At 50.4% G+C, this 26,752-nt stretch overlaps 1 protein-coding gene across 7 annotated transcripts in view; it reads right to left on the minus strand.

The window, feature by feature from the left end:
* CUX2 (cut like homeobox 2) overlaps window positions 1-26,752 on the minus strand; it is a 314,909-nt gene that overhangs the window by 61,119 nt on the left and 227,038 nt on the right. For all 7 annotated transcript variants that reach the window (XM_039472472.2, XM_039472474.2, XM_074402234.1 and 4 more), the window contains one exon: window positions 22,094-22,172. In XM_039472472.2, the coding sequence (XP_039328406.2) occupies window positions 22,094-22,172 (79 nt within the window). The remainder of the gene's footprint in view (window positions 1-22,093; window positions 22,173-26,752) is intronic.

Consider the following 26,752-nt stretch of genomic DNA (forward strand, 5'->3'; position numbering starts at 1 on the left):
GGGACCCAAAGATCCCAGCTTAGAAAGTCACACTGGGGAGGCACCTATCAGATCAATATGTCAACACCCCTTCCACCCCAGGGCACAGTGGGGTCTGATGTTATCCCTGAAATCTGTTGGAGAGTTGGTGCTAGGCTGAGAAGGGTCCTTAGGCCTCTTCCTTTCACACTGTGCGGCCCCTGCGGCCCCAACTTAAGGGAGAAGGTGGTGGTGACGTCCAGATGCCTCGGCCAAAGTCAGGCTGCAACCGTGTCCTAACGGCCAAAGCCCTTTCCACAGACTAGAATTCACTCGGTCTTCACCACAACACTGACGCAGGCACTGCCGGGTCCTGATTTCCCACATGGAAAAACAGAGGCTCGGGGTTGAAGTCAGTTTCCCAGGGTGAGGCAGGGAGGGCTGGGCTGCCGTCCAGGGACACTGGCCCTGCTTGGCAGAACAAGGTGCTTGAGAGATCTTGCTGGCGCCAAGCAGGGGCACATCAGAGTCCCCTGGGGGATTTGTCAAACATCTCAGGGACTCAGTCCTAAAGATGCCCACATGTGTCTCAGTCGTTTCAGGGAGCAGGTGGGGTTGTTCATGGCGCAGTTGATGGACCTCTTTAACTACAGGCAGTGCTCGACTTACGACCACGGTCGGGACCGCGGAACGGTCATAACACGATTTGGTCGTAAGTTGAGCAGGCTATATGTACAGTTTAAACGGTGCACGTGGAGATGGTAGTGCTGCCGGCAGCTGGTCCACACTGTCGTATGCACAGCCGGGCAACGTTTGCGCTGCCGGACGTGGAGCAGTCGTGGCTAGCGATTGTGGTTGTAAAGTCGAATGGTCGTGAGTTGGATAGGTCATAAGTCGATCGATAACCTGTAACGGGTGATTTCCATTCTCTCTTAGATACAATAGAGCTGACAATCGAGATGCCCCGCCTTCCCCTGGCAGCAGGTCACCTGACTCAGGGTGGCCAATCAGATGCTCTGCCCTGGGAATTTCAATGAATCCTTCTGCTATCCCCCTGCCCTGGTCCCATCTGACCCATGTGATCTCACCATTTTCCCCTGCCCCCCAAAAAAAATAGTTTTGCAGAGCTGGCTTCTGCTGCACGGCACTAAGGAACCCTGATGGATACATGTGATGAATGATTTTGGGCCAAAGGAGACCTAAGAAATCACTGGTTTAATAGGTTCATTTCAAGGCTGAACCTTAAAAACTGGGCCTCATAATAGAGACACAGAGGACTGAATGCTCAGGAGGTTGCAGGGCCAGGTGTTCCCTGGGCTTTCCTAGATGATGTCACAGGTTTGGGGGAGAAAGGAAACCCTATGGCTTAGAGAGGGCTGTGCAGGGCAGCCTGGCCAGGAAGTAACCAGGAGGGGCAGACTCCTGCAGTGCGTCTCCAGGAAGGAAAGAGGAGGAAACAGGCTCTGACACACAGTAGGTGCTTCATAACTAACTGAGGCAATGAGAGGTTGGCAAACAGACCAGAGGCCCTTCTGAGCTGCATGAGAGGAGAGCATCACTTGAGTAGAGATTTGATTAGAGTGAGAGCAAGAAGCGGGAAGGGAGCTCGGAGCACGGCTCTGTGCACCTCTTACTCACTGTGTGGTCTTGAGTAAAGTATTTCAGCCCTTTAAGCCTCATTTTTCCCTTCCATAAAATGGTGATACTAACCACATCTACCAAGGTTACTGTGGAGATGCGAAATGTAAGTTTTGTAAAGCAGTTAGCACAGTGCCTGGTACACATAAGCGCTCACTAAGGAACAGGGAATGATTCCCAGGGAGGCCGGAGGGGACCAATGCTCGTGTCCTGCTTTGCTGTGCTACTGCCTGGCCTTGTCTCCTGGGCCAGGCTGCTTTGAGACAGGCCATGAGGGCCCTGGTTTCTATTAGATCAGAAGCATGAGTCGGACGGCTGTCCTCCGTCCTGCTGCTGGCCTGCTGTGTGACCCTGGACAATGCACTGAATTCTCTGGTCCCCCTGTCCAAACGCCCATTACAGTATATCCCAGGCACGCACTCAATATTAGGCATTATCAGATAGAGGCAGGATCCTGTGGAGGCGAGTGCTTCGGCCCTGGGTCTATCCCTTACAGCTGGGATGGTCAGGGAGAGTGATTATGAGACACCTTCACAGTTGAACTTGATGCAGGAGACATGCAAGGGATTTATTAGGGGAAGGCCCACAAAAGGAAGCGGGGAGGGAGAGGGAGGAGGCGGGATGCTGATCTGATGCCTGAGAAGGGAAGGAAGGAGGAGGGAGGACGGGACAGGCTGAGCCTTACTGCAGCACGGCTCTGAGAAAATCTTGGTCAGGTTGGTGGGGAGCTTCAGAGCAGGGTGCATTGGTCAGCTCCAGCTGCCATTAAAAACCACGGGCCGGGCGCCATGGCTCACACTTGTAATCCCAGCACTTTGGGAGGCCGAGGCAGGCAGAGTGCCTGAGGTCAGGAGTTTGAGACCAGCCTGACCAACATGGTGAAAACCTGTCTCTACTAAAAATACAGAAATTGGGGAACACTGTGACTTCCCCAAATCCCCAAAGGCATGCTTGGTGAAGGGGAAAGGAGGCCAGGCTGGGAGGCTGGAGGTGGAACCCTGGCTGTCACACCACCAGGGAAGGTCACTTGGGGTTCCCGGGCCTCAGTTTCCCCACTAGTAACAAGGAGATAACAACAGGACCTACCACCTGGGATTGCACAGGGGTTGTGTGAGCTCGTGAGTTCCCACTTCAGTGCCTCCCTAAGTGCTGGGATGGCAGGCATGAGCCTCAGCGCCCTGCCTGTGGTATGTTTTTAATGGCAGCTGGAGGTGACCAATACATTCTGCTCTGAAGCTCCCCACCAGCCTGGGCGAGACCTTCTCAGAGCCGTGCTGCAGTCCGAGGCTCGTTCTGTCCAGTCCTCCCTCCTCCTTCCCTCCCTTCTCAGGGATCACACCAGCACCTCACCTCCTCTCTCTCCCTCCGCTCTTTCCTTCGCGGGCCTTCTGTAATAGACCCCTTGCTTATCTAAAGCTGTCTTGGCATGTGCCTCCCGGAGGACCCAAACCACTTTGCTTCTCAGAGCCTCAGTTTCTCCATCGGTAAAACAGGGACAAACACAGACCCTCCCACTAGGAGTCTGTGGGTATGAAATCGTGGCTGATGCTGGTGCATTCTGCAGTGATGAGGCTGAAGCTGGCAGAGCTCCCCAGGGCACCTGAATCCTGTGCCTGCTTTGCTCAGCCCGAGTTCACTGCGGGTCTGTGGGAGGCATGATGGTGAGCGGGACGGATGAGACCCCTTTCCTTGAGCAGCTGACGTCCCAGTGGGGGAGATGGATGCTTCTTCTTTGCAAAGGGGCTCAGTGGGACCATCGAGAATGTTTCCATCAACAAAGACCCTGGGGAGATCGGGAAAGACCTCGGTAACATGGAACTAGGGGTGCTGCTGGGGAGCAGGGAAGATCCATGGGAGAGAGGTCTGGTGGGGGAGGCATCGCTTGTGCAAAAGGCTGGTGGCTGAAGGAATCTGTGCAAAGCTCAGTGGCATCTGAGGACATGACATCAGGTCCCAGTGGCTGGAGTGGAGTTGGGGGAGATGGTGGGGACAGGTGGTCAGGTGGATCCCAAAGCCCCTTTGTTGATAATGTAGATGGGGTGGGATTGATCTCAAGGGAGGACGCATTCTACTTTGCCTTTGCTCATCTGGCTGCTCTGTGAAAAGTGGGCTGTAGAGGGCGCCAGACAGGAGGCTACTGCAGTAGTCCCGGCAGCCATAATGGTGGCTCCAGTCACAGCGGTGGCAGAAGTGGGCCCAGCACACAGATCCAAGAGTTAGAATGGAAACGTTGGCGGGACCTGGTGCACTGAGCTGAACAGTGTTTCCCGAGTTCATGTGAATTTGGAACATCAGAATGTGACCCTATTTGGAACGAAGGTCTTTGCAGATGTCGTGAAGTCAAGATGAGGTCACGCTGGAGTAGGTGGGTCCTAAGGCAAAGACTGGAGCCCTTCGGAGAAGAGAGGACACACAGAGCCATGCAGGGAAGGAGGCCACGTGAAGATGGACGCCGAGGTGGAAATGACACATCTAGAAGCCGAGGAGTGCCAAGGACTGCTGGCAGCCTCAGAAGCCGGGAGAGAGGCGTGCGTCACCCCTGCAGAGTCTCCAGAAGGAACTAACCCTCCCTACACCTTGATGGGGGCTTCTGGATTCCGCAGCTGAGAGAAAACATTTCTGTTGCTTTAAACCACCCGGTCTGTGGTGTCTCGGCACAGCTGCGGGAGGAATCTGCTCCACAGTGTTTTGGAGGCTGGAGGTCCGAAGTCCAGGTGTCAGTAGGGCTGTGTTCTCTCCAAGGCTCCAAGGGAGGACCCAGGCCTGTTTGTTTATTTGAGACAGAATCTCATGCTGTTGCCCAGGCTGGAGTGCAGTGGTGCGATCTCGGCTCACTGCATCCTCTGCCTCCTGGGTTCAAACGATTCTCCTGCCTCAGCCTCTTGAGTAGCTGGGACTACACGTACACACCACGATGCTCAGCTACTTTTTGTATTTTATTTTTAGTAGAGATGGGGTTTTGTCATGTTGGCCAGACTGGTCTTGAACTTCTGACTTCAAGTAATCTGCCCACCTCAGCCTCCCAAAGTGCTGGGATTATAGGGATGAGTCAACACACCTGGCCCTGTTTAGTTTTGAGATGGGGTCTTGCTCTGTTGCAAGGTTGGAGGGCAGTGACATGGTCACAGCTCACTGTGGTCTCAAACTCATGGGTTCCAGCAATCCTCCCATTTTGGCCTCTCAAAGTGCTGGGATTAGAGGCGGCAGCCACTGTGCCCGGTATAAATGTCACTCCCCTCTTCTTGTAAGGATGTCAGTCATTCTGGATTAGGGGCCACTTTAATTAGGGGCCTCATCTTACCTTGATTATATCCTGCAAAGATGCTGCTTCCAAATCAGGCCACAGGGAGAGGTATTGCTGGTTAGGACTTCAGCATACCTTTCCGGGGGACACAGCTCAAACCATAACATGTGGCAACGGACTCAATACAAACGGAGACAGGCAGGACTGAGGAACTGCCAAGGCTGCAAGTCTCATAGGAAGGAAGTCTTCACTCAAGTCTAACCCATTTCCCTCTTGCTGTACCCATTTCATCTGCCGTCCAGGGAGGCAAGCCCGTGCTCTAAGGGGACCTGGCAGCTCCTAGGCACTACTCCTGCCTCCTCGGTCTCCCCATCTCCTGAGGAGCTGGGCTGTGGGTTCAGCTGGCTGCTCTGAGAAGTACACAGCTGCGAGGATCGTCGACTTCCCCGGGCGCTTTCCACTCTCAGCTTCCTCCCCCAGCGCACCGTGCTGTGGTCCCAGACGTCATGTTGTCCCGGAAACTCATTTCTTCCCACTTTCCCTATCTGGCAGGAAGCCATGGAGCCCTGAGATACCTTGCTGGGAGCTGGGTTAGGGAAGAAAAAGTTACTAACATTCAGACAACTGCAGGATTCTGCCAGCTTCCACGGAGTAGAACTCTGCGGGCAGCTGGCACACCCGAGGGCCTCCCGTTCAGTTTGTCCAATGGTATTATTCGATGCATCAGCTAAATGTCGCTGGCTGCTCTTACAAACACAAATTGAAAGAGAGAGAAATGACAAAAAATCTTTAAAATGTCTGGAAGACGTTTCTCAGAGAATCTGACAGCCATGGAATGCCAGAGGAATCTTGTTTTCATTCCCGAGTCTTCCCTTCCTCTTCTGGGTCCAGCTCTGGCTCTTCACATAGTAGGTGCTCAATTAACGTGGGTTGTGTGACAAGTGTGATAAATGATGAAATTATTATTATGTTTTGAGGCAAAAGTCTCGCTCTGTTGCCCAGGCTGGAGTGCAATGGCGTGACCTCAGCTCACTGCAACCTCTACCTCCTGGGTTCAAGAGATTCTCCTGCCTCAGCCTCCTCGAGCAGCTGGGATGACAGGCCTGTGCCCCCACGCCCAGGAAAATTTTGTATTTTTAGGAGAGACAGGGTTTTGCCATATTGGCCAGGCTGGTCTTGAACTCCTGACCTCGTGATCCGAAATGATGAAATTATTAGAGCTCTGGGTGAGAGGGCAGGGTACTACAGAGCTTTAGAGTTTTCCATGGTGGCATCTCTGTGGCAGGCAGAATAATGCCTGCCCAAAGACATCTTGTCCCTCAGAACCTATGAGTGTTTTTCATTTTTTTTTTTTTTTTTTTTTTTTTTTTTTTTTTTAGAGACAGAGTCTTGCTCTGTCGCCAAGGCCAGAGTGCAGCGGCACAGTCACGGCTCACTGCAACCTTGACCTCCTGGGCTCAAACGATCAATCCTCCAGCCTCAGCCTTGGAGTAGCTGGGGCCACAGCCACGTGCCACCGTGTCCAGATAATTTTTTAATTTTTGTAGGGATGGGGGTCTTAACTATGTTGCCCGGGCTGGTCTCAAACTCCTGGGCTCAGGTATGTTCCAGCCTCAGCCTCCCAAAGTGTTGGGATTACAGGTGTGAGCCACCACACTCCACTTGTGAGTGTGTTATGTTGTACGCACAGGGACTGAAGGTTGCAGACGGAAGGAGATCACAATCAGAGAGAGGCTGAAGAGGCTGCCCGGCTAGCTTTGAAGATGGAAGGGGCCACGCACCAAGGAACGTGGGCAGCCCCAGAAGGTGGAAAAGACAAGGAAATGACTTCTCCCCTGCCGCCTCCTGCCTCCAGAAACGACACGGCCCTGCGAATGCTTTGATTTTCACCCAGTGACACCCACCTTGGACTTCTGTTCTATGGAACAGTTAGGTCATAAATGCGTGTTGTTTTAAGTCCTAAGCTCATGGTATTTGTTACAGCCGTGACAGGGGACTAAGAGTCCCTAATGCAGTAGTCATTTATCCACCAGTCCACTGTGTGTTGACAGCATTTCTTCAGTTGCCAAATATTTCCTGAGTGCCCGCGGTGCCTTGGGGAAGGTTCTGGGCTGTGGAGGTCCACGCGGAAGTGAGAGAAAATCCCTGCCCTCCTGGGGCTGACATTCTAGAGGGAATGACGGACAAAGGATGGGTGAGGCCGCCGTGGTCAGACAGGCTCAGAAGCCAGATGAAGCAGGGCTGGGGAGAGGGAGGGGCTGGGTGGCACTGACTGGGCAGGGTGGTCAGGGCAGGGGTGTCTCCCTGGAGCCCGAATGAGCGAATTAGCAAGGGGTCTCGAGGGAGTGTTCCAGACACAGGAAATACCAGGAGAAACAGCTAGCATCAGATAAGGAAGCAGCGGCTGACCATCCTACCAATCTCCCCTGGGGTTACCGTCCTAGAAATACAACTTCTTCTTTTTTTTTTTTTTTTTTGAGATGGAGTCTTGCTCTGTTGCCCAGGCTGGAGCGCAGTGGCACAATCTCGGCTCACTGCAACCTCTGCCTCCTGGGTTCAAGGGATTCTTCTGCCTCGGCCTCCCAAAGTGCTGGGATTATCATGCCCGGCTAAATTTTGTATTTTTAGTAGACATGGGGTTTCACCATATTGGCCAGGCTGGTCTTGAACTCCTGACCTCGTGATCCACCTGCCTTGGCCTCCCAAAGTGCTGGGATTATAGGCGTGAGTCACCGCGCCCAGCCCCAGAAATACAACTTCGTTCCATCTTCACAACAACCAACCCATTTCACAGATGGGGATGTGGGGCTAGCCCAGGGGACGCTCAGTGCCAATTTCCTCTCCCCTCCCTGTGTAGGTTGGGAGAGCAGGGCACTGTGGCCGGGGGTGGCAGCTGGGAGGGCCGGGCACTGTGACCAGGGATGGCCACTAGGTTCAGACTGGGCTGTGGCCCTCCAAACCTGAGTTTCTGTGCTTCTCTCTAACTCCAGCAACTATCTATCCTGGGGCAGATGGGGCCCCCACATCCTTGAGGCTGGGTAAGGCAGGGGGCCGATGAGACTCCCCCTCAACCTGATATCCTGAGCCAAGAGCTCAGAGGAACTCGAATTTCTTAACCCCACTTCCAACAAGTGCCGGGCACTTTGCATATTTAAATGAGATATGTAAAATATATATTTTACATATCTCATTTAAATTATCGAAACAACTATGTGAGACATCACTATCATCCCTCTTTTCCAGATGAGAGCACTATTCCAGATGAGAGCACTAAGGCCCAGCAAAGGGAAGCCACTTGCCCAAGGTCACTAGGCAAGAGAAAGACACAGATGGATTTGAACCCAGGCCTCTCCACCAAGCGAATGCGACCCAAATGCCAGACACTGGCGTATTTACTTTATAACTGCAGCCATGTCCGTATGTCCCTGAAAGATGATTAACTTGACTTCTGCCCTATGTGACTCATTATTTATTTATTTTTATTTTGAGACAGAGTTTCACTCTGTCACCCAGGCCAGAGTGGAGTGGTATGATCCTGGAGGCTCACTGCAGTCTGGACACCCTGGGCTCAACTGAGCCTCCCAACCTCTGCCTTCCCAGTAGCTAGGACTACAGGCACATGTCACCATGCCCAGCTTTTTTTTTTTTTTTTTTTTTAAGACAGAGTCTTGCTCTGTCACTCAGGCTGGAGTGCAATGGCACAATCTCGGCTCACTGCAACCTCTGCCTCCTGGGTTCAAGTGATTCTCCTGCCTCAGCCTCCCGAGTAGCTGGGATTACAGGTGTCCACCACCCGTGCCCGGCTAAATTTTGTATTTTTAGTAGAGACGGGGTTTCACCATCTTGGCCAGGCTGGTCTTGAATTCCTGACCTCGTGATCCATCTGCCTCAGGCTCCCAAAGTAATGGGATTACAGGCCACTGTGCCTGATGCCCAGCTATTTTTAAAATTTTTTGTAGAGATGAAGTCTTGCTATATTGGCCAGGCTGGTCTCAAACTCCTGGACTGAATCGATCCTCCCGCCTCAGCCTGCCAAAGTGCTTTGATTACAGGAATGAGCCACTGTGCCCGGCTGACTCACTTTTTAAAAATATATATATTTTAAAGGAATGTTTTGTCTCACTTTCATAAATAGAAAATCAAGATCTTGTATCATACGTAGAAGGTGCTTCAACCATAAAAATAAATGCAAAGAAAACAAAACAAAATAAAACAGAAAACGGACGTTACCGAATCTGAATTTGCATTAGACCCTGTGGCCTGCCCAGGACCTTGAGCCTGGGCCGCCTCTCCTGAGGTCCGAAGGGGAGAGCTGCAGGTGGCGTGGAGCTGTTCAAGGTGCCCCAGGCAGAGACTTGACTCAGAAGGAAGCAGAAGGGCGACACCGCACATCCTGAGATGTGTTCCAAGTTTCAGTCTCGGGTCCGGGTACACCCAGGCTGCCTCCAGTATCCTGTGGACTCTGCACCTGGGGAAATGCTGCGTTCCGCCAAGCCCCGCCCTCTAAAAAATCACCAGTGAGCCCCGCCTCCAGCGTCTGGCAAGCCTGGTCTCCCGGTGTCGGGAGAAGGGACCGAGCATCGGTGCAACTCCTCGCCTGGAGCCGCGAGGTTCCTGTTGGGCTCAGCACTTCTCCCGGAAGCCTTCCAGCCGACACACGCGGCTGCCCAGGGCTGCCAGCACTGCGCAGGGGTGTGAGCCGGCCTTCGTTTCCCCACTCACTCCCGCAATACGCAGTACGCAGACGGTCAAGAGGCAGAGCAGGGCGGAGGCCGAGACCATCAAACAGCCTCAGATCCAACCTGGATGTGCAGACCCCAAATCTCAAGTGTTTAAATGCAACAGATCCTTCTGATGAGCTGATGAGCGGCAGACTTGGACTCACCATGAGCCTCAGAGGTGGCAGGTCCTGAGGGGCATGCAGGGATGGGGACATCGTGGGGGAAGCGTTCCCGCCTTTATCCTACACACACCGACCTGCTCTGGGCCACAAACTACTTAGTAAAGTGACCAATCCATTTTGTTAAATGGGATCGAAGCCCACAGAGAGCACAGTCAAAGGCCAGATATCTTAAGACCACACCAGGCTTTCTAAAGGCACTGTCAGGGAGGTGGGTAACATCACCTATTCCGTCTTTCACCACTAGCTGATGCTGTTGGTGTTTTTTTTTTTTTTTTTTTAATCATGGAGGGGGGGTTGGGGAATCTAGGGAAAGCTGTCTCTATCCTCCCACTGTGTCCATCTGAAGGAAAGTGGCATTTGGAGCTTTTTTAGGAAACATAGAGCCGGAAAGGCTGTCCGAGAGGCTGTTTAGAAACACATTTATGCAGAAGTATGCATGCACCCCTCCAAAATATCTTCCAGACAGAAGCCTTCTCCCATCTGGGCCCGGGCTCCAGGCGCCTGCGGGGGTGGGAGGCTCAGGCTATTGATGGTGGCAGTAAGACTAAGTTTGATCCTTTAATCTAAACTTTTCAATAGCAGATGGGGTGCCAAGCCCTCATATGCAGCTGTGAGCTGTGTGTCTACCCACTCCTTTCTCAGGGCAGTCGGCAGTTGTTGCAGGGGGAGGGGGGGCTCCTGGCTTGGGCAGGGTCAGAGAGGCTGAGAATAAGATCTTCTTTTTGGCACTGGTTGCTGGTGGTAATAATAATACCACGAGCAACCACAATAATAGCAACAGCTACTGTTTACTGAGCATTTACTATGTGCCAGACACCTGGCTAAGGACTTTACACTCCTCACCTTCCTCAGCCCTCCCAGTGGTACCAGGAGGTAAGTTTGTTTTCCAAATGAGGAAACAGAAGCTCAGAGAGGTTGGCTGAGCCAGTTACTCAAGGCCACCCAGCCAGGGGATAGCGGAGACAGGACTCAAATCCACATCTTACAATAAAGTTCTTGGCCAGGCGCAGTGGCTCATGCCTGTAATCCCAGCACTTTGGGCGGCCAAGGCTGGTGGATCATCTGAGGTCAGCAGTTCGAGACTAGCCTGGCCAACATGGTGAAGTAGTGTCTCTATTAAAAATACAAGAAAAAAATTATTATTTTTATTTTTGAGACAGACTAGTGCTTTGTCACCAGGCTGGAGTGCAGTGGGATGATCTTGGCTCACTGCAACCTCTGCCTCCCAGGTTCGAGTGATTCTCCTGCCTCAGCTTCCCGAATAGCTGGACCTACAGGTGTGTGCCACCATGCTCAGCTAATTTTTGTATTTATAGTAGAGACAGGGTTTCACCATGTTGGCCAGGATGGTCTTGAACTCCTGATCTCGTGATCTGCCTGTCCCAGCCTCCCAAAGTGCTGGAATTACAGGCATGAGCCACTGCGCCTGGCCAAAATTAAGTTCTTACATACTGAGCTGTACAGAAAGTTCTGGGAGGGGAGGGGTGGGGTGGGGTCTGTTTTGCTCAGCATCGTGCCCCTGTTGCTGACAGAGTGCCTGGCAAACAGTAGGCACTCAATAGTTACTGAATAAATTGCATGGGGCAATGACTGAGCTGGGCACCATTTTTAGTGTTCTCTGTTGCTCAATGAACACATCCAATGGCCCCTTTAATGAGGGGAGGTCATTATCCACATTTTACATTGGGGAAACGGAGGCTTGGAGAAGTTAAGTGTGATGTGGGAAGCAATATGGCAGCACACGATTGGGCCGGCTCTGAAGGGAGGTCCTTCGACCTGGAGTCTTGCTCCTTCGGCCTCCACCCGCTGCACTGGGAGCTGTGTGACTGTCTCTCCTGAACGAAGTTCTACCTGCTCTTCCTTGAGTAACACATCTGCATTTCAGCAAAAGCTGCGTCCTTCCAGCCTGGAACTTTTCAATCCACTGGCAGCAAAGACCCTTGAACTGTCTTTCACTATTTTTAGAGCTCAAATCTCCAATGGCTTTGTCCAAGCTCCTTGGATTTTTAAATTCATCCTGCACTGGGGTAATGGGTAGGAGCTGGGTCGGGGGCGGGCCTAGAGTCAGGCTCCATCACTTTTCTGCTGTGTGATCTTGGGCAAATGGCTTGAATTCTCTGAGCCTGTACTTCTTCAGCCTCCTAGGGCGGAAGGGTGATGGAACCTACCTCCCAGGGTGTGTGTGCGTGTGGAATCCGTGAGTTTGTATCTGTAAGGGCTGAACAGACTGCCTGACACGCAGAAAGAACCCCAGAAAGGACCTCCACATGGTGGCATGTCAACCTTTAAAACCAGGTCCAAAGGCCTCCCTCTCTGTGGCATCTCCCCAGCTATCCTTCCTTGAAGCCTATTCTCTGCTGTGTGTTCTAGCTGTCTGTCTTTGGGTCATGTTGGCCCTGTGGGAACTCAAGCTCAAGTCCAGCCCTGCCCTTGGGGACTCTTGGTTTCAGCAGGGACAACATGACCCAAAGACAGACAACAACCAGAATACACAGCAAAGTTTAGCCAGGGGGCCATGGGGAGAGGGTGCTCCTGGCACAGGAAAGAGCATGGGCAGAGGTGTGGCAGGAAATGGGGGGGACACTGCCTTCTAAAGGTGACTGTCAGCTGGGCGTGGTGGCTCACGCCTGTAATCCCAACACTTTGGACAGCCGAGGCAGGTAGATCACCTGAAGTCGGGAGTTTGAGACCAGCCTGACCAACATGGTGAAACCTCGTTTCTACTAAAAATATAAAAATTAGCTGGGTGTAGTGGCGTATGCCTGTAATCCAGCTACTCGGGAGGCTGAGGCATGAGGATCGCTTGGACCCGGGAGGCGGAGGTTGCAGTAAGCTGAGATTGCACTATTGCACTCCAGCCTGGGTGGCACAGTGAGACTATACCTCAGAAATAAAAAAAATAATAATAAAGTTAACTGTCATCTTCAGGAAAATTTGACGTTGTTCAGCTTTTCCTGTTTTTAACGAGTGAAATACTGTTTTATGTTACCCTTCGGTGTACCACTGACCATTACGGGACTAAGTGAGCAGAGGCGTGCGCAGGGAGGAGGGAGAGGAGAAGGGAAGGTTGGCACAGTTTCTAATCATAGAAAATCGGCATTTCCTCTAGTTGTGCAGGTGGCTTATCCACTAGATGGCGCTGAAATGAGTCATTTGGGACAAAAACAAAGCTAGATGCTTCACCTCCCCTGCTGCTTCTATCAGTATCTATTTTATTTCAGCTGGTTCAAATGTAAATGTTCAAAAATTAAGAACACAAGAGTACTAAAACCCGCCCCCCCCATACCCTTGAGGTGAGAAAGGTTTTTAAAAACAGGACCTGATATTCAAAAGCTACAAAGCAAAGGTTTGCTAAGATTTCTTGCTTTCTGCAAATATTTTTTTGAATGCCTGCTACATACCATAGACGAGAGACATTAAACACTAAGCTAAGAAACAAAAGGCAAACCAGGGGAGAAGATATGAAACATGTGTACCTGGACAAAGGTTAGTATTCCTCATATACAAAGAGTGTCTACAAATCAATGAGAAAATAATTCACTCTCTGGTAGAAAAATGGGCTAAGGAGACATAAACCAGAGATTTCTAAAGGAATATAAATGCTTTATAATATATGAAAAGATATTTAGTGAACTAGTAAATAAAGGTCTGCAACATAAAATCAGCAAGGAGAAACACATTCTTTCTGATCGCTGATCCTCGGATTTGTGGTCGATACAAGGGTACAATGTATTTTTCCTTCCCAGGTTTCCTTTTTGGTACAGCACAGCACCAACAGGCTGTGCATTCCCAAGCACCCTAACAGCCCAGTGTTGGAGAGGGGTGAGGTAAATTACAATACAGCCACGCAAGAGATTGTTAGGCTTATACAACAAACCAGAGTTATTTGAGATCTGTAATCACATAGGGAAATATGAATGCTTCGTGTCAGAGAAAGGAAACAAATCCAAACGGTACCATAGAATCAGGGATTGTTTTGAAAAAGTACACAGGGAAAAAACACAGTAAAGAAAAACAACAAAACGCATTTTTAGCGGGTCGCTTTCCCTCTTTCTGTTTCTCTCTATTTTCTGAAGTCGACAGCACGCATATGCTACTTTTATAATGGAGGAGACAAATTTAAAAACTTTAAATGTTGTAGAGCATTTTCCTGTTCTATCGGCTCAGGAACCCTGTCGCCTGCACCACTGCTTCCCTGACATCCCTGACGACAGCCAGAACCTCACAGAATCGACAGCAGACGGTTGTCAAACCTATAACTCTTCTACCCGGATGCCAGTGGGCTGCCGATTACTCGACCCTGCTGAATGCTTTCATGTACAGCGTAGCAAATCCTCACGTCCACCCCTGAGTAGGTTCTATTACTATCCCTCTTCTAAAGACACAGAAACCAGAGCTCAGAGAGGTTAAAGCCCCTAGCCAAGGTCACACAGCACAAAAACACCGAGCTGAGTTCCACTCAGATGTGTCTGCCTCTATAGCCTGAGCACCTTCCGGACCAGCCTCGCCCCCCAGGAGAAGGAGCAGGGGGAGACATCCCTGCCAGGAATCGCAAATCGGCATCAGATTTGTAAAGACCGAAGCACAGCAGAAAACAACATTTCGGGGCACTCACCTGTCTCTTATCTCCTCAGCAGCGTTCATCTGCCTCCCTCATTTCCTCCCGCCTTGTTTTATTTATTTATTTTTTCTTTTTCTTTTTTCCTTTTGACTAATCACTTAGTTAACAAGTTAGCCTTCTGAAGCTTGGGTCTGTACCTAGTGACTCTATGAGTGCGATAAAGGAATCAGCCGTCACCAATACAGAAGTCAGAGAGGTTTAAATCACATCATCACCCACAACAATGACATTAATTATGCTTTTAACACGTTTTACTGCTTTTTTTTTCTCACTTCACGCCACATCTGTGTGAACAATATCCAAAAGATTTACGGTTTTCTTTCGTAATTACAGACATCCAGGCTGCACACTTATCAAAATACTTGCTGAGCCATCAGGCTCTGTCGTATTCTCTGCCAAAGATCTGTGTTGGCAGCAGTCACTCAAAACAAAAATGTTGAATCAGGACTTGTGTGGCTTCGGGTGGCGGGGAGGAGTATTTCGACAAATAACTTGCCTGTCAAGAAATATAAAAACAGGAGCGTGCGCGTCCCGGTGAATTTTCCAGGAGTGTTATTTTTACGGAGGGGGTTGGCGCTGGGGGGCCAGCAGTGAGCAGGGAAGCTGGGAGCGCCCAACACACATCTGACATTTGGTTCTTGTGTCTGAGGATAAAATTTAATGAGAACAAAAATATGTCTTCCTAATTCCCCTAAGAAATCATTAAAACATTTTGTTATTCTTAAATGTCTCGAAAATGAATTAGAGGCCCTAAAGGGGCTGTTCGTATGGTACGTCTCCATCAGTTCAGGCTCCTCATTCTCTACCTCGGTGACAGCTGGGGACAGCTCTCCCGCCCCTGCATTTCTGGCGAGGAGAGTTGGGAAATCAGACTCGTGGAGTCAGCACTGGGCTTGAAATGACCTCGCTGCTCCCGGGCTTTGGAGAAGAGGAGAGGGCACATGGACCTTCCAGAAGGCTCCAAAGCAATCTCGGGACCTCGAGTGGCCCCTGGTCTGTGATTTTTTTTTTTTTTTTAAAAAGAAGACTTACTCTGTTGCCCAGGCTGGAGTGCAGTGGGGCGATCTCGGCTCACTGCAACTTCCACCTCCTGAGTTGAAGTGATTCTCCTGCCTCAGTCTCCCGAGTAGCTGGGACTTACAGGTAGCCGCCACCACTCCCGGCTAATTTTTGTATTTTTAGTAGAGATGGGGTTTCACCATATTGGCCAGGCTGGTCTTGAACTCCTGACCTTGTGATCTGCCCACCTCGGCCTCCCAAAGTGCTGGGATTACAGGCGTGAGCCACCGCGCCCGGCCGTCCTGTAACCTATTTTAATGGTCTTCTCTCCAGAAAGATGAGGGTCCCATGAGAACACACTCCCAAATGAGAGCTCGTTTCCAAGCCGGGGGGCAGTAAGCCCCTTCTGTTTCCCTTTGTCTTCCTGCTTCTCTGTACCCCCGAGCACTAGACGTCTGGTATCCCCCTGTGACTGTGATGACAGGCTATGTGACCGATGATCTGGTCACTTCTTCCACTCAAAGGCAAGCTTCTGAGGGCTGGGACCATGTCGGTGTTTGTGGGCTCACAGCTGTGTTCCCAGTGTCTAGCAAGTGCTGGGCACACAGTAGGCACTCAATAAATGCTATCTGAGTAAACAAACACAAGATGAGCATGGAAGGGGGTTCACTGATAAATATCTCTTTGCTCCAAGTACCTTTCCTTCCGTTTTTGCCGCTGAGTCTTATTTCTAATATTCAACAATTATTAGGTGCCTACTGTGTACTAGGTTCTGAGTATACAAATTTAGTATGATTCAGTCTGAGTCTTGGTACATTTCATGTCTCCTAGGAAAGCTGGACACATACGTGATAAGGAGAGTAGTCAACACTTAGTAAGCAACTACTGTGTACTGTGCAGCTTGATGCCTCCCAATAACAGCACGAGACAGGTTCTAATATTATTCCCAACTTATAGCAGAGAAGACGGCAGCTCAGGAAGGTGAATTAATTCCTCTACAGTTATGCAGTGAGTTAGTGACATAAACAGGATTTGAATCTGGGTCTTTGAGCCTGGAAGCACAAGCATGTCTCAGTGCTGCTCCCTGGTGTTACAATTGAGGTACTATGGGGTCCCATGGGAGAGCGCCACCTGGGGACCCCCGGGAGGCATCTCTGGGGTCTGTACAGGGTCATCCTCTGATGTCATTTGTCGCTGACACCGTGGGACCCAAAGGATCGAAAAACGTGGGAAATAAGAGGGTATCTTTTTCTAGATATCACTGATGAGAGTGGAGACATTATAAGCAAAAAGGTGGCAAGGAATGGTGCCACCGGGCCTCTTGGCCATGCGTATGGTATGGCTGGCAGTGAGGGTGATAACGAACCCAGCTGCAGACACATGGGCTGTCTCGGCCTCGTGCCATGGCGCCATGTCCAGGCAGGGAGCACTGCCTGCAGCTGTGCCGTCAGCTCCTGCCATCCTTCCACTCTCATCACTGGGAGACCCACGTGGTTGCACTGTTCCTGTGAGTGCGGGATGGGCGGAGCATGGGACACAAGCAGCAGATGCCTGTGTTCTGGCGAATGTCCACCCCAAAAGGATACCTCTGCATCCCAACGCCTGGAACCTGTGAATGTGACTTTATTCAAAGTGTCTTTGAGCTGGGCATGGTGGCCGCACCTGCAGACCCAGCCACTCAGAAGGCTGAGGAGGGAGGATCACTTGAGCTCAGGAGGTCGAGGCTGCAATGAGCCCAAGATTGCACTCCAACCGGGGCAACAGAGTGAGACCCTGTCACTTCAACAAAACAAAACAAAACAAAACAGAAACACCAAAGTGTCTTTGCAGGTATAATTAAGGATGAAATCAACCTTGATTATCCAGGTGGCCCCTAAATCTAATGACAAGTGTCCTTATAAGAGAAAGGAGGTTGGGCACGGTGGCTCACACCTATAATCCCAGCTACTCGGGAGGCAGAGGTGGGAGGATCACTTGAGGCCAGGAATTTGAGACCAGCCTGGGCAACATGGTGAGACTTTGAGACTACAAAAAAGAACTTTAAAGGCCGGGTGCGGTGGCTCAAGCCTGTAATCCCAGCACTTTGGGAGGCCGAGGCGGGTGGATCACAAGGTCGAGAGATCGAGACCAACCTGGTCAACATGGTGAAACCCCGTCTTTACTAAAAATACAGAAAATTAGCTGGGCATGGTGGCGCGTGCCTGTAATCCCAGCTACTCAGGAGGCTGAGGCAGGAGAATTGCCTGAACCCAGGAGGCGGAGGTTGCGGTGAGCCGAGATCGCGCCATTGCACTCCAGCCTGGGTAACAAGAGCAAAACTCCGTCTCAAAAAAAAAAAAGAACTTTAAAAAATCAGCTGGGCTCAGGAGGCTGAGGCAGTAGGATCGTTTGAGCCCAGGAAAGTCCGAGGCTGCAGCGAGCTATGATCACACCACTGCACTCCAGCCTGGGCAGCAGAGCAAGATCTCATATATATATATTTTAAAAGGAGAGTGAGAGAGAGAAAGGAGAGGGAGATTGAGACAGAGATACAGAGGAGAGACCGGAGAAACCAATGTAGCTAGAAACCAAGGCCCTCCTGGAGCCAGGAGGAGCTGTAAGAGCCAGGAGGGACCCTCCCGAGCCTTCAGAGAAAGCACAGCCCTGTTGACACCCTGATCCTGGGCATGTGGACTTCGGAACGAGGACCGAATGAATCTGTTGTTTTAAGGCATCCATGGTAATTTATTACAACAGCCCTAGGAAACTAATGCAGCCTTCCACTGCAGCCAGCTTGTTACACGGAGCAGAGTCTGGAAATATTTGTTACACATGACAAGACCTGCATCACGTCTCTCTCTGCCTGTGAGACCTTGGCCATCAGGCTCAACCTCTCTGTGCCACAGGGAAGCGAGCTGCCTGGACCTGCCACCACAGGGTGTGTGAAACGCAGGGCACAGAACAAAGGCAACTTCTCCAGCGGGCCTGTGATCCCAAACTTCCACGTGCTCCAGGATCACCAGGGGAGCTTGGTACAATCCAGAAGCCGATTCCATGGGCTGGGGATGGGACCTGAGATTCTGCATTTATTCCTTCCTGTCTCCCTCCTTCCCTCCCTTCCTTTCTTCTTCTTTTTTTTTTTTTTTTTTTAGATGGAGTCTTGCTCTGTCGCCCAGGCTGGAGTACAGTGGTATAATCTTGGCTCACTGTAACCTCCACCTCCCGGGTTCAAGTGATTCTCTTGCCTCAGCCTCCTCAGCAGCTGGGATTACAGGCATGTGCCACCATGCCCGGCTAATTTTAAAAATTTTATTTTTAGTAGAGACGGGGTTTCACCATATTGGCCAGGCTGGTCTTCAACTCCTGACCTCGTGATCTGCCCACTTTGGCTTTTCAAAGTGCTACAATTACAGGCACGTGCCATCACATTCTTTTTTTTTTTTTGACAGGGTCTTGCTCTGTCGCCCAGGCTGGAGTGCAGCGGCGTGGTTTCAGCTCACTGCAGCCTCCACCTCCTGGTTCAAGCAATCCTTCAACCACAGCCTCCCAAGTAGCCGGGACCACAGGCACCCGCCACATGCCCAGATAATTTTCGTATTTATTGTAGAGACAGAGTTTCTCCATGTTGCCTAGGCTGGTCTCAAACTCCTGGCTTCAAGCGATCCTCCCGCCTTGGCCTCCCAAAGTGCTGGCATTACCAGCATGAGCCGCCGCCCGCAGCTGAGACTCTAACCAGCATTTCTAACCAGCTTGCAGGTAAGGCCGATGCTTCTGGTCCACAGAGCACACTTGGAGTAGCAACAGGCCAGAAGACCTCCCTCCTCATCCAGCCCACGCGCTGTCGCAGGGCAAGCTTCGTCAGCACTGCTGGATTAGTGCCCCAGGGCTGCAGTAAAAAGGCAGCACCAACTGGGAGCTGAAAACAATTCATTCGCTTGTAGTTCTGGGGACCAGAAGTTCAAGATCAAGACCGTGGCAGGGCTGTTCTCCCTCTGAAGGCTCTGGGCGAGGATCCTTGTCTTCTCCAGTGTCTCGTGGTTGCTGGCAATCTTTGGTCTTCGGGGCTTCTTGCCTTGCGTCGACATCCCTCCCTCCCACCTCTGCCTCTGTTTTCACATGGCTTTCCTCAGTGGTTGTCTCTGTATTCTCGCCTCTGCCCTTTTTTTTTTTTTTTTTTTTTTTTGAGACAGGGTCTTGCTCTGTTGGCCAGGCTGGAGTGCAATGGTGTGATCTCGGCTCATTGCAACCTCCTCCTCCTGGGTTCAAGTGATTCTCCTGCCTCAGCCTCTCCAGTAGTTGGGATTACTGGCTTGCACGCTACCACTCCCGGCTAAGTTTTGAACTTTTAGTAGAGACGGGCTTTCCACATGCTGGTCAGGTTTGTCTTGAACTTCTGACTTCAAGTGATCCTTCTGCCTCCGTCTCTCAAAGTGCTGGGATTCCAGGCATTTGAGCCACCCACCGTGCCCAGCCCCATACTTCTTATGACAGCAGTCATTGGATTTAGGGTTCGCCCTAAAGCTGGGATGATCTCATCTCGAGATCCTTAGCTAACTACATCTGCAAAGACTGATTTTCAAATGAGGTCATGTTTTGGAGTTCCACGTAGACATAAATTTTGGAGGCCACACTATCCAACCCACTACAGTTGCCCCAGATAAAGGAACAGCGGACTTTTCCACCCCAAATGCAAGATCCCAGAAATGACCCTGACATCAAACCTAAATGACTCCTGTTCTCTGTGGCTTGGTTTGCAGTGGTACAGCTCAGGGTGGGATGTCACTTTCCTCTTCACAGGCCCCAGCCCCCAACACCCCCCGTCGTGCTGATTTCTGCCACTGTGTGGAAGGATGGGGAAAGGGCCGGGGGAGGTCTGGGCGGGGAGAGTTAGCCAGCAAGGTCTCCTCCGGGCTTTGCCATTGGTACGCAGATGGTTTCAACACTCTGGGCTCCTGTTTCTGGGCCAGTAGGGGATGGGCCATTTAAAATAAGGGAAAGTTTTGGCCAGGTGAGGTGGTGTACAGCTGTAATTCCAGCACTTTGGGAGGCCCAGGTGGGTAGATCACTTGAGACCAGCAGTTCAAGACCAGGCTGGCCAACATAAGGCAACCCTGTCTCTCCTAAAACTACAACAATTTAGCCGGGCATAGTGGTGCCCGCAGGTAGTCCCAGCTACCTGGGAGGCTGAGGCAGGAGAATTGCTTGAACCCAGGGGGCAGAGGTTGCAGTGAGCTGAGATCGCCACACCACTGCACTCCAGCCTGGGTGACGAGCAAGACTGTCTCAAAAATAAAATAAGGGAAGCTTTTGTGGACGTCTGGCATATGTATAGATCCTTTGTGTACAACCAAACGTTCTCAAACTGTAACCCAAACCAGGACTGAGAAACCATAGCCCCAGCACCCAGAGGCCCTCCCAGGAACGCTCACGCCCTGCAAGTGAAATCACTATCTTGATTTCCAATAGTACAGGTTGACTGTTTTTTTCCAATTATGGTGAAATTCATACCACAGAAAATTTATCATTTTAACATGAACAATTCAATGGCATTTAGTACATTCTTGATGCTCCACAGCCACTTGCTCTATTTAGTTCCAGAACATTTTTATCCCCCAAAAAGAAACTCATATGGTTAAGCAGTCACTGTCCAATCTCCCTCCCCCGAGGCCCTGGCAACCACCAAGCGACTCTGTCTCTAGCTATGTCTTTGCCTGTTCTGGACGTCTCGTGTGAATGGAATCCCACACGACGTGGCCTTAGTTTCTGGCTTCTGAAACTCAGCACTGTGTTTCTGAGGTTCATCTGCATCGAAGTACACATCAGAGCTCCATATCCTGTTTATTTATTTATTTATTTTGAGACAGAGGACAGAGTCTTGCTCTGTCATCCAGGCTGGACTGCAGGCGCGATCTTGGCTCACTGCAACCTCAACCTTCTGGGTTCAAGCAATTCTCGTGTCTCAGCTTCCTGAGTAGCTGGGATTACAGGTGCCCACCACCACACCCAGCTAATTTTTGTATTTTTAGTAGAGATGGGGTTTCACCATGTTGGCCAGGCTGGTCTTGAACTCCTGACCTCAGGTGACTGGCCTGCCATGGCCTCCTAAAGTGCTGAGATTACAGGTGTGAGCCACTGCACCCAGCCCTCCATTCCTTTTCATGGCTGAGTAATACTCCCTAGTAGGTGTAGGCCACATTTTGTTTGTGCATCCATCTGTCGATGGCCGTGTGGGTTGCTTCCCCCTCTTGGCCACTGAGTAAGGTTAATTGCCTGTTTTTAGATTTTCTGTAGATGGAATCACACAGGATGTGCTCTTCTGGGGCTGGCTTTTACTCAACAGCAGATTTTTGGAGTTGGCTGTGTCATTCTGGAAGAGGCACTGGAGGTCCTGTCTCTATTGCCACCCGTGGGCAGAGAGCACTGGGTGCCCTCAGTCTTCTGTGCCAATGGGATGGAGACTCTAGTGGGTAAGATACCAGCTCCTCAAGGAGGTCTAGGTGGGATATCTCAGCAGGAGCCCCCCTAAGGCAGGCTCCTGGCTGATGTGACAACATGATGAGGGAAGATGGGGGGTGCCCTGTGGGACATGTCACACCAGACTGGCTACAACTCCCCTGCCCTATGCAGAGTGCCTGGCCTTACTCAGGAGCCCAGGCGTGTCTCCACGTCCTACCTCAAAGTCCCTGTGTCACAGTCCTAATGGCTATGTACTGTCGTTAACTATTCAATTACGGAGCCAAGGATTTCTTACCTGGTGCTTCAATTAATTGCTTGTAAACACTCAGAAAAGCCGCCTCTGCCTCCTGACTTCTCTTACTAAGAGCCACCACCTTTGGAGACAACAAGAGAAAGGTCACGTGTAACCATGGCATCTGCAAGCAAATTTCATGTTTTTTTTTTTTTTTTTTTTTTTCTGCAAGAAAACACCTGCAGTTGTTTTTTTTTGTTTTTTTTTTTTTTTGAGAAGGAGTCTCTCTCTGTCACCCAGGCTGGAATGCTGGAGCGCGATCTCCACTCATTGCAATTTCCGCCTGCTGGGTTCAAGTAATTTTCTTGCCTCAGCCTCCTGAGTAGCGAGGATTATAGGCACCCGCCACCACGTCTGGCTAATTTTTTTTTTACTTTTGGTAGAGACAGGGTTTGGCCCTGCTGGCCAGGCTGGTTTCAAACTCCTGACCTAAGGTGATTCGCCCACCTCAGCCTCCCAAAGTGCTGGGATTACAGGCATGAGCCACCAGGCCCGACCACATATTTCTTTTTTTGAAGAGATGGGGTCTTGCTACATTGCCCAGGCTGCTCTCAAACTCCTGGGCTCAAGCCATCCTCCTGCCTTGGCCTCCCAAAGTGCTGGGATTAAACCCCTCCACCCCCCACCGCTGCACCTGGCCTTAGTCGTTTTCTACCTATGCAAACACGGGATGGGGGAGGGGCAAGGAGGAGAAATGAAGGCTAAAAGTATGGGCTCTGGAGTTAGAAAATCTGGGTTGAAAGCCCAGCTCCACTCTGTGCAGGCTGTGTGACCTTGGGCAAATCACTGTCCCTCTCTGATCCTCAGTTTCATCTGCAAAACTTGGGGTAAATGACAGGACCTACCTCCAAGGCCTGTTGGGATTAAATGGAGCTGCACCTTAGTGCTGAGCACAGGGCCCGTGCACAGTGTGTTGGTAACATCTGTTATTAGTAAAGGGTGGACTGGAAGTTCAAATATGATACGTGTTTAGGAAAGTAGGGCACATCTGGAGACTATTTCTTGCCACTGAAAATTAAAGAGAAATTGCTAAAGCTATCGTAAGATATCAAACAACTTCAACAAATACTTGAGGGTAACAGAATTACCTTCTTCGAAAGGGATGGAAATGTATGATGGATGTTGAACAAATGATTAAAAAAACGTTAGTTTCAGGCTGGGAGTGGTGACTCATGCCTCTAATCCCAGCGCTTTGGGAGGCTGAGGCGAGAGGACTGTCTGAGCTCAGGAACCAGCCTGAGCAACATAGTGAGACCCTGTTTCTACAAAAGATAAAAAAATGAACCAGGCATGGTGGTGCGTGCCTGTTGTCCCAGCTACTCAGGAGGCTGAGCGAGAGGACTGTTAGAGGCCAGGATTTCAAGGCTGCCATGAGCTATGATCGCACCACTGCACTTCAGCCTGGGCAACAGAGCGAGATCCTGTCTCGGGGGGCGGGGGAAGATCCATTGCAAAAGCTTGGTAATCCCTCTCACTGTTATTCTGAGAAAGTCCCCGGTCTCTCACCTTCCAGCATGAATGACAGCCTCTCATTCCCTCAACAAATGTTTCCTGAGCACCTGCTATGTGCTAAGCACTGTGGACTGAGAACCCAGCCATGAATAAGGCAGACTTGGGTCCCACCCTTATGGGACTTACAGTCCGGTGGGGACACTGGCGTTAAGGCAGCTTCCCCAGATGACTTGTTAATTATAAGTGCTAAACACTTGGAAGAAAAGCCCAGGGTGGCCCTGGGAGTGTGTAAGTTGTGGGGGTTGGGGGTGACCCAGTTTGGTAACAGAACATCAGGAATTATGTCCCCGAGAAGGGGAAGTCACTGTGGGGAGGGCAGAAAAAAAGTTCTAGAAGCTGGACAAAGGGAAAATCACCAAGCCATGGGTAGATTATTTTCCTTAATTTACATTTATTTATTGATTGATTTATTTTGAGACAGAGTCTTACTCTGTCACCCAGGCTGGAGTGCAGTGGCATGATCTCAGCTCACTGTAACCTCCGCCTCCCGAGTTCAAGTGATTTTCCTGCCTCAGCCTCTCGAGTAGCTGATTACAGGTACGCGCCACCACACCCAGCTAATTTTTTGTATTGTTAGTAGAGATGGGCTTTCACCATGTTGGCCAGGCTGGTCTCGAACTCCTGACCTCAAGTGATCCACCTGCCTCAGCCTCCCACAGTGCTGGGATTACAGGCCTGAGCCACCGTGCCTGACCCCATGCATAGATTTTTATCCTTGCTTAGAGGGACAAGATTCAGTTTCCACTCTGGGGACATGTGGCTGAGTGGGTGACACAGCTATGGCCAGCAGGAACCATAACACAGGAGGAGGTGCGAACACTGGTGGCTCCTGTGAGCCCCGAGGAGGGGGGCAAGTAATTGATCATCTTGGTGGGGGGCATCCCTGATGGGCTAATAAAAAAAAATGACACCGAATGTTTACCGTGTGCCACAGCTTTCATGATAGTCTGTCTCCACGAGCACACCGATCACCGAATGGCTGCTGCCACCCACCCCATTGTACAGATTAGAAAACTGAGGCTCAAGGAGGTCAAGCCACTTGCCCAAGGTCACCCGGTTAGCAAATGGCAGGGGTAAAAATCACACCAGGTCTGGGGATTCAACTTGCTGTTCTGAATTCAAATGCTGCCTTCCTTTTGTCCTGGATAGAAAAATTACCCCAGCCAGGGGCCCTGCAAACCAACTACAGCTGCCCTGGGTGAGAGGTTGCGGCGCTGGTGACTCGGCACCCGAGAAAACCATGAGAAACCAAAGCAAGTCATGTCTCGGGCCTCAGACGAAGGATGACCAAAGGTACAGCTGGAAGAATCACTCAGTGTTCCGTTTTACAGCTGCCTGCGCTGAGGCGCGTGGTGGATGGGTCTGAGGAAAGACGCTGGCCTCCCACGAGAGTCTGAGCAAGGGTGGGGACGCGGCCTGCAAGAGTCCTTGACTGTTTCCCTGTCCCTGCCTACAGCGCCCCCTGCCTTCCCTTCATGGCACTTAGCAGTTTGTAATGGAGCATGATTGACCTCTTCCGGAGGGAAGGCTCAATGTGACATTATGAGGAGGGTAAGGGTGTTGGCGTTAGTCTTCCCCGCTGGAGCTGAGCTGTGCAATATGGTAGTCACCGGTCTGTGTGCTGCTGAGTACTGGAAATGCAACGATTCCAAACTGAGATGAGTTGTAAGTGTAAAAGACAGCATTTCTAAGTCTTAGAATGAAAAAGGAATCACCGCAACCTCCACCTCCCAGGTTCAAGCAATTCTCCTGCCTCAGCCTTCTGAGTAGCTGGGATTACAGGTACCCGCCACCATGCCTGGCTAATCTCTTGTATTTTAGTAGAGACAGGGTTTCACCACGTTGTCCAGGCTGGTCTCCTGAGGTCAGGCAATCTGCCCGCCTTGGCCTCCCAAAGCCAATAATTTTTATATTGATTATATTTTGAAATGATAACGTTATGAAGATATTGGGCTAAATAAGATGTATTACTAAAATTAAATTTCTTAGAAAATTCTTATTTTGCCGGGCACAGTGGCTCACGCCTGTAATCCCAGCACTTTGGGGGGCTGAGGCAGGTGGATCACGAGGTTAAGAGATTGAGACCATCCTGGTCAACATGGTGAAACCTCATCTCTACCAAAAATACAAATAAATTAGCTGGGCATGGTGGCACGTGCCCAGCTACTCAGGAGGCTGAGGCAGGAGAATTGCCTGAACCCAGGAGGCGGAGGTTGTGGTGAGCCGAGATTGTGCCATTGCACTCCAGCCTGGGTAACAAGAGCGAAACTCCGCCTCAAAAAAAAAAAAAAAAAAAAAAGAAAGAAAGAAAATTCTTATTTTTTATTTTTGAGACAGAGTCTCACTCTGTCACCAGGCTGGAGTGCAGAGTAGCTGCAATGACAGATGTTCACCACCACGCCCAGCTGATCTTTGTGTTTTTAGTAGAAATGGGGTTTTGCCATGTTGGTCAGGCTGGTCTTAGACTCCTGATCTCAAGTGATCTGTCTGCCTCAGCCTCCCAAAGTGATGGAAATACAGGCGTAAGCTACTGTGTTCAGCTATACTTCTTACTTTTAAAAATGTAGCTACTAGAAAATTTCAAATTAAAAATGTGGCGTGTGTTCTATTTCTATTAGACAATGTTGATCTCATGGATCAGTGGTTGGCAATCTTTGGTCCTTGGGCTGAATCCTGCACTCCATTTGTTTGTGTTAATAAAGTTTTATTGGAACACAGCCACAGTTATTCTTTCACGTGTCTATGACTGCTTTCTAGGTAGCTAGGCAGAGTTGTGTAGTTGTGAAAGAGACTCTGTGGTCTGTGAAGCTAAAAACATTTTCTGTCTGGCCCCTTATAGAAAACAGTTAGCTGATCCCTGCTTTAAGGGTTCATCTAAAAGTTGGACAATATTTTTAAAAGCGGAGATTAAAAATTACCCTGAGGCCAGGTACAGTGGCTCACATCTATTATCTCAGCACTTGGGAGGCCAAGCTGGGAGGATCACTTAAGCCCAGGAGTTTGAGACCAGCCTGGGCAACACAGCAAGACCCTGTCTCTACAAGTCTCTACAAAAAAAGAAAATTAGCTGGGTGTGGTGGTGTATGCCTGTGGTCCCAGCTACTTGAGAGGCTGAGGAGGGGGGATCACTTGAGTTTGGGAGGTTGAGAC

This window comes from Saimiri boliviensis, chromosome 7 (genome assembly GCF_048565385.1).
Source record: "Saimiri boliviensis isolate mSaiBol1 chromosome 7, mSaiBol1.pri, whole genome shotgun sequence".
In the NCBI taxonomy this organism is placed as follows: Eukaryota; Metazoa; Chordata; class Mammalia; order Primates; family Cebidae; genus Saimiri; species Saimiri boliviensis.